This window comes from Triticum aestivum, chromosome 6A, assembly GCF_018294505.1.
Source record: "Triticum aestivum cultivar Chinese Spring chromosome 6A, IWGSC CS RefSeq v2.1, whole genome shotgun sequence".
NCBI lineage: Eukaryota > Viridiplantae > Streptophyta > Magnoliopsida > Poales > Poaceae > Triticum > Triticum aestivum.
Window position 1 is genome coordinate 424,785,650 of NC_057809.1, and position 7,942 is coordinate 424,793,591.

The following is a 7,942-nucleotide window of genomic DNA, read 5'->3' on the forward strand; positions in this document are numbered from 1 at the left end:
GGGCTGTTTGACCCGATCTGGAGCGCCATGTAGCTTAGCTAGACAGCGAGCCGACCGGCAGCTAGCACGCACGCGCAGGCAGGAGGGACAACAGTAGCGCGCTCGTAGTACTCCTCCTATAGCTATTCACCACTGTCACGCACACAAGCTAGCTAGAGAACGAGACGCGGGGGTGGCCGAGGAAGAACAACAGTAGCCCGGCCACCGTCGCGCGCGGTGCACACGTACGCGGGGAACAGTACGTCGTCCTCTTCATACGTACAGTACAGCGCCGCCGGGATCCGGCCGGACACTCATTCTCATTGGTGGTGGCTGGTGCAGCTTGGGATGGGAATACAAGAAAATAAGGCGGAAAGGATCACAACACAAGGAACCAACGCAAAGCTAGCGATATTTATGTGTACTCCTATGTGGCGGATTGAATTCTTGCTTCCAAGTACCAAGACCAAGGTGAAGATGATGCTCGCGAGTGCGCCACAAGACTACACACACACACACACACACACACACACACACACACAGAGAGAGAGAGAGAGAGAGAGAGAGAGAGAGAGAGAGAGAGAGAGAGAGAGAGAGAGAGAGAGAGAGAGATCGCCAGATGCAATGCACCTCATCTATCGATTGATCTCTTGCGTGCGCAGCGTACGGTCACCATACGCACACGCAAGCTATCTCTATAAACTTAATTCAGGACATAGTACGTACTATATGTACGTGTTTTAATGAGCAGTGAGACGTTTAACGCAGGCATGTGGGCAATCCATGATCAGTCAATGGCATTCACTTACTTGCAAGAACAAAGTTCAACACAAAAATTAAGATAGAGGAAGCTTGGCAGTAGAAATTAAGCAGAAGCAAATAATAACTAGCAAATGGACGTAGCACGATCAATAAAAGTCTGAATCATCTAGTCTAGATCTTAAGCCCGGCAGAATGGTAGTAAAACAATGCATGCATGCACAAGCAGTTAATCGATCGAGACCTACATAAAATATGCTCATCATCGGTCCGGCATACCAAATGGGCACGTGCGCAGTACAGGTCCTCTCTCCTCCTCAGCAGGCCGCACCGGCGGGGGGCGGTGGCGGTGGGGGTGGAGCCTGGTGGCTGCTGCTGCTGCTGGCGTCACCAGGCGTCGGCTTCTTGCGCTTCTTCTTCTCGTAGCTGACGCCGCGCGCGCGAGCCTGGTGCTCGCGGACCTCGCGGAGGAACAGGCGGACCGCGCGGGCGGCGAAGGGGTTGGACTCGGGGCGGCCGCCGTGCTCCTCGAACGCGGCGCGAAGGCGTCCCACGAGCGCGTCGAGGCTCCCCCACGCCTGACGCAGCGGGCAGGGGCAGGGCGCCGGCGGGTTTGGGTGGCCGAAGAAGGGGCACGACGCCGTGTGCACCTTGGTCTTGCCGAACTGGTCCAGGTACCGCAGAAACTCCAGCACGTGCGCGCCGCTGCACTGCGCGAGGCTCAGCGGCGGCCGGTGGTTCCGCAGGTACTGCCCGAACGTGTTCCAGTCCCGCCGCTTCTGCGCCTCGTACCGGCTGGGCGTCTGCGGTGTGCCTCCACCCCCAGCAGACGAGGACGCCCCTCCACCGCCGCTAGATCCACCGGCGCCGCTGCCGCCACCGCCGCCCGGGGCATTCGGGCTCTCGGGGTTTGGCGACAGGTCCATGGATCAACCTGACGCCCAAAAGACACAAGCTCCGCCATTATAGTACACGAATGATGAAGCTAGCTGATGAATGCGTGCGTATTTGGGGTCCGCCCTTAAATTTGGAGTTGGTGCACACTCCGCTCCCTTCCCTTTGGCTCTGAGTGCGTGTGTGAAAGGGATGCATCTATACTACCAACCAATATACTCTAAGATATGTACATACACATGTGCGAAACGGCCGGATTCTTTTACCGGAAGGGGCATCGGTGGTTACATGCTTAACATACCTTTAATCACGGCGGCGCGCGGCCGATCCCTTTTTCGCCGGTGGCGGACTCAGAGCCGCGAAGAAGATAGGTCGACCAGCAGCAGCAGTGGCGTCGGCGGGAGGTGAAGAAGCTGGCTCGAGAATTTGATCTGCAGGGGGGGTGGAAGAGGTGGATATATAGGGATAAGTAAGTCTGAGAAAAAGTTAACGCGGACATTAGCTTCTTTTGCCACTTACCGCTCCTCAGTAGCAGCAGTAGTGGTGGTTGCTGTGCTCATAGGTCCATTAATCTGACCTGAGTTGCTCTTGCTGCAGCTGGCCAGAGCTTGTTGCTCGAAGACGAAACCTTCTTCATGTGCTGGAATAGCCTTGAAGGGATTTCATTGGCATGCTGCTGCTGCTATTTTTAGGTGGGTTTCAGGGGGCGGTGGATGGATTGTTTGGCCTAAAAAAGGGGGGATCTGCGAAGTGAGTGAGAGATGGAGGGACGTAGAGAGAGAGAGGGGGGGGGGGGGGGGGGGGGGGGGAGGACAGATACAGAGGTGCGGCACTGTTTAGGGCTTTTAGGTGAAAGAGGGGGGAAGACGGGAGACACTGTTGAGTGAGAGGTGAGAGGTGACATGACTAAAGCTGAAATCCTTTTATTTTCCATCCATGGTGGGGGAGGAGGAGAAAGCGAGCGAGCGAGGGGCACCTCACCTCCCACCCCCAGTCCCAGTCTCTCGCCACCACCTCCATTTGTATAGCTCCCCAGCAGTGGTGGGGTCTGGGATGTCCTTTGCGCCGTTTACACCCGTCGACGGGGACACGGACGGTGGAGATCGGCCCTCGAAAGAGTCCAAGCTGCTAGGCGCAGCTCCATCACGCACGCACAGGAACATATCTGAGGGCGTCCAGCATCCAATGGACGGCCTGTAAAGTGGTAGGGCCCGCTCATGTCCGTACGATTGGAGACGGCCCGGGGCCTACCGCGCAGAACACCATGAATGGCCGCGCGCGCGGCTGCTTGTCCATGTGAGGAGACGACAAATATGAAACTCCGTCCCAGCCTAGCCTAACGCCGGTATGAAATGCTTCCGCATAAAACCGCGGTGCATGATTAACCAAAGGAATTCTCTCTCTTTCAGAACTCGTGTCCGCATCCATATTCATCGACATTTAGAAAGATGATTCATGTCGTACCGCCGCATGTGGCAGGTACTGACCAACTTGGATGATACAAAATCTACCAACTTGCAAAAAAACATGCTTCTGTGGAGGGAAAGAAAGTCGAAGATACATGTGTTGATTTTTTGTTGTCTTTTTTATTTTGCTGTTGCTGTTAAAGAATATATCGACTTTGTTATCACACCAGCCTCTCCTTGTCTCACATGGATTGTTTGCCGATTTTTACTACATATTTGTCTGTGCGTTATCCTACAACTACCTCATTTTCTTGGTACAACGACTTTAAAATATCTTGTACTGGAGCAAGCGCGTAAATATAATAGTAACTCAGTAGCATCACGGTTCACAAAATATATAAAACCGGAAAATTAAACGGTCTATCTTAAACACTGGATTGTTGTGTTCGATCTAACTTGAATCTTGAACTACAGGAAATTTAATTCTGAAACCTAAATTTCTAAACCTATTTAATATGAACTATAGCTCTGATTTTATATTTCATGCCTCTTACAAATATGAACATGATGGGTGATCATATCTCGTACAAAATGAAACTATAATCCATGTCTTTCTTTTGATATTTGTATACAGATCTCAAATGTCTAGGGTATAAGCAAACAAGATAATGTGTGCGTGCAAGGTCTATGGGTTAACTCATGAACTAAAATTAATGCAAGGACTAGAAAAAATACAAAAGAAAAACAATCACTAGTAGAAAACAGGGCTTTGGTTCAGGCCGGGTCAGCCCATTAGTCCCGGTTCAGTCCAGAATCGGGATCAATGGGGGCATTGGTCCCGGTTCGTGAGCCCAGGAGGCCGGCCGGGCCACGTGGGCCATTGGTCCCGGTTGGTGGGATGAACCGGGACCAATGGGCCTCGCTCTTGGCCCACAACCATTGGTCCTGGTTCGTGCCTCAAACCGGAACTAAAGATTAGACCTTTAGTCCCGGTTTGAGGCACGAACCGGGACTAATGGGGTTGAGACCTTTAGTCCCGGTTCGTGCCACGAACCGGTACTAAAGGTCCCATTTTCAAACTCTACCCCCCTGGATCGCCTTTTCAATTTTAAAAAAAATAAAAGAAAATGATGGAAATGTCAAAAAAATAAAAGAAAATAAGTTTCCCATGTGATATGTGGTCTAGTTGTTGGGAAAATTTGCAAATGTGAATTTTGACTTTATTTGCAAAATCTATCTAAAATTTGTAAAAATGGGCATAACTTTTGCATACTAACTCGGATGAAAAAGTTTTTTATATGAAAAATCATCTACTCGAAAAGTTACATCCGAATTTAATAGTGGGAACCCCGTTAAACACTTTCAAAATCCTCAAAAACCTAATAGAAAAAAAGTTACGGGGCTTTTAAGATCTAGAGTGAAAAAAATCGAAAAAAATTCAAACAATGGGCAAACTGTGGTCAAACAATGGTCAAACTAATTATTCTAGAATATTAGTGTTACTAAATAATTATTTTAGTTATTTCAATTTTGGTCAAATCTGGTCAAACTGTGGTCAAACAATGGTCAAACTAATTATTCAAGAAATATTAGTGTTACTAAATAATTATTGTTTTTTTAAAACAATAGTTTCAAAATAAAACTATGAAATGTGTCACTTCACGCTCAAGCAAAATTCCTGAAGGTTAATAGGATTGACATCTTAGTATTGTCAGGAAAACAACAAGTGCAGACTTGGAGCGAGGGAGAATAGAACCCGGAAGTTAAGCATGCTCAGGCTGGGGGAGTGGGAGGATGGGTGACCGTTCGGGAAGTTAGATGATTTGGAATGATGAGGGGTGATTAGAGGATAAATTGAGAAGTGATGAGGGATGGTGATTACAGACTAGAGGTTAAAATAATTCAGAAATTTGAAAATAAAAAAAATTCAAAAATATTTTCAAAAAAAAATTATAAAATTTCCTTTAGTCCCGGTTGGTGTTACCAACCGGGACTAAAGGTGGAGCTCCACGTGGCCGCGCCCTTTAGTCCTGGTTCTGGATTGAAACGGGACTAAAGGGAGAGACATTAGTACCGACCCTTTAGTCCCGGTTCTAGAACCGGGACTAAAGGCCCTTATGAACCGGGACTAAAAGTCCTTTTTCTACTAGTGAATATGTAGCATCACCTTCATGCGGTTATATACATGACACTTAATGAAATTTACACTTAATGGAAAATGTTTGCATTCATTTTAAAGTGACATTTACTAATGACAATATCACCTCCACGTCCGGTTATACACATAAACAACAATAATTTATATTTGGCAAAAAATAATAACAATAATATATGTATGTATATATATATATATATATATATATATATATATATATATATATATATATATGCATGGCTTACTGTTAAGTGAATGAACATTACTTGAAAATAGATGAGTTTTTAAAGAACTTCTGCCCCCTAAACATGTTATACTTGAAAATAAGTATATTTATGTCAGCATTACTATTAATTGCGCATTTTTCTCTATCTATCATGTCCATTGACAGCTATCCCAGTGGTCCGTAGTCATGTCTGATCTAGCTATCTTGCCGATAAAAGGTTACCTTGAACTTTCCATTTGTGTAGGCTGATGTGTGGATGAAATTAAAACCCACCACCTGCATGGTACATGCAAAACACTTGTAAGCGGTTAGGGTACAATGATTGGGTGGATCAGGAGAATTGGCTACCAATATTTCCTTTGAAAAGTCGTCCTTTTGTTTGAATATCTTCAACCCTTTTAGTTGCTTCCAAATGTGTGCATCTCTCTGTTATCAGATGGGACCAGTAATAGTATGGTACTATTGGTGGCTGTTGGGCAACATTGATCATGATGCTACACTCTTACTAGTGAAATAGTTGCACATGTACTATATATGACGCATTAATGTTTAATTTTGGAGTATGACCTGTCAACTGAAGAAGTGCTCCTATGCAAGATATGCATATGATCTTAGCCACAGTAGTGCAACAAAACTAAGAGAAGTTTACTACGAACACGGCTGCGTACGACGATGAGTGAAATAGTTAGCTACTACCTTTGTTGCGTAATTTAAGACGTTTTTGCAGTTTACTTTGAACTCCAAAAACGTTTTATATTATCGGACGGAGGGAGTAGTTCTTTTTACAGCAAGTAAATAGCTAGGTTTATACCTTTTTTTCACCCGCTGCTCTCAGAAGTTGCATGCAGGTGAAAGGTACGTATGTACCGGCAGTTGTGCTACAATGAATGTACAGCGCTGAGGCTGATGGGGGCCTGATGGGTGGTGGATGAGATCACTTAGGCCTTGTTTGGTTAAGCCACTTCCCAAGTGGATTGAAGTGAAATGGAGGGGATTTCGGAGGAATTTAAACTAGATGAGATTTAATCCCTGCCAATACCTGTCAATCCCTCTCATTTAACATGGAACGAACAAGGCCTTAGGTGATGCTGCCATACTGAGTCTAATCACAGTCATTGGACGAATTTTATCGTACGCATAGCACTATCGTCTATGATCAGTGCAACTTGTTCTACACTGTGATTAATCGGAAGACGAGCTACAGCCTCTCGGTGGACATTTTTTCTACGAAACTACTCCTTGTTTTTCTAAATTATTTTCTCTTTTCGTAACATATGTAGCTTCTTGCTACACTCCGTCCTCCACTTTTCGAAAAAACTCCGCAGTAAGCACTCCACTGAGATGTGTTAGAATCGTGTTTGCCCTTCTCTCTTGCTACTGTTTCTGGTATGTAATATCTATATTAGTGCTCGATCATTCCTTTTCTTTTTTCGAACATGCATTATTCATCCTTCTTTTTCGAAACAAAAAGCACGCATTAGTAAAAAATTGTAATGCACTATACATCAGCCATGCATGCGTTTGAGACAGATCCGTACGTACGCCACGATCGAAACTCCGTCCAAAACAAAGATGATGCAAGGCATGGACCACAAGCGAGACTGGTCAATCGATCAGCTGTGAGTCTGTGCTAGTTATTTCTCGAATATCCTATCATTATGAGCGCATAAAATAAGATGGATATGCAGTACAATCCGAGTGCGAATTTCGGAGAGAGATAGCCACTTGTTGGGCGTTGGTTTACTGACAGTTACATGATTCTTTTTTTGCTGAGAACCTGTCATGTTGTGGGTCCTTAATCACCCGACAATTGTTCATGTCCTGCTTTCCAAATTATTGCATGCATGAGAAATTGTCCGTGCGATTGTATCGCTTTTTAATCAGAATGATGCAGAGTAAATGCTTGTCGCATGCGCATATGTGCTTGACAGGAGGTTCAGCGGATCAGGAGACAGTGCCACATCTACTTGTTGGTTAGACTAGTCAAAGCCTTCTCTAATGACTCCATGCATATAGAAACTGATGAGATGATTCAAATAATGACGCGAATCACCCAATCGTCCTCTGGGGGACGGCTGCTACTCATAAACGACTGTCTTACGAACATTCCATTGTTCGTAATAGGCTTCTACCTTCTTCAGGATGGGATCCACCACAAAATTAAGAAGGTTCGGTCTAGCTTCTTCTGAGAGAAGGAGAACGGGAAGCAGCGATACCATATGGTAAGCTGGGAGAATATATGTCAACCCAAAGAGGTGGGTGGTTGGGGTGCTCAACACCAAAGTCATGAATTGGTGTCTCAAGACAAAGTGAGCGTGGAAGATATTAACTGGACAGGAAGGCCTTTGGTTAGATATATTTGTTAGAACATAGGGTTTAGGAAACTGGCTTGACACCCTAAAACGGGGTGTGGCTATCTCATTATATAGATGTACCAAGAGGTACAATACAAGGCCTATACAAGACTACGTATATACAGTCTAACACCGTCCCTCAATCTTAACTATAGCCTGAAGTACAAAA

General features: G+C 45.7%; 1 protein-coding gene across 2 annotated transcripts; it reads right to left on the reverse strand.

Annotated features, from left to right (window-relative positions):
- Positions 1-838: 838 nt before the first annotated feature.
- On the reverse strand, positions 839-2,432 carry LOC123127737 (protein G1-like3). Of its 2 annotated transcripts, none has more exons than XM_044547552.1 (3): positions 2,152-2,432; positions 1,934-2,063; positions 839-1,672 (listed from the first exon to the last, which is right to left on the reverse strand). In XM_044547552.1, exon 3 carries the CDS (start codon positions 1,662-1,664, stop codon positions 1,056-1,058), a length of 609 nt encoding a protein of 202 aa, XP_044403487.1. In that variant the 5' UTR covers positions 1,665-1,672; positions 1,934-2,063; positions 2,152-2,432; the 3' UTR covers positions 839-1,055. The 2 variants fall into 2 exon arrangements, with proteins under 2 accessions (XP_044403487.1, XP_044403488.1); XM_044547553.1 differs by having other exon boundaries at positions 2,210-2,405.
- Between the last annotated feature and the right edge of the window lie 5,510 nt (positions 2,433-7,942).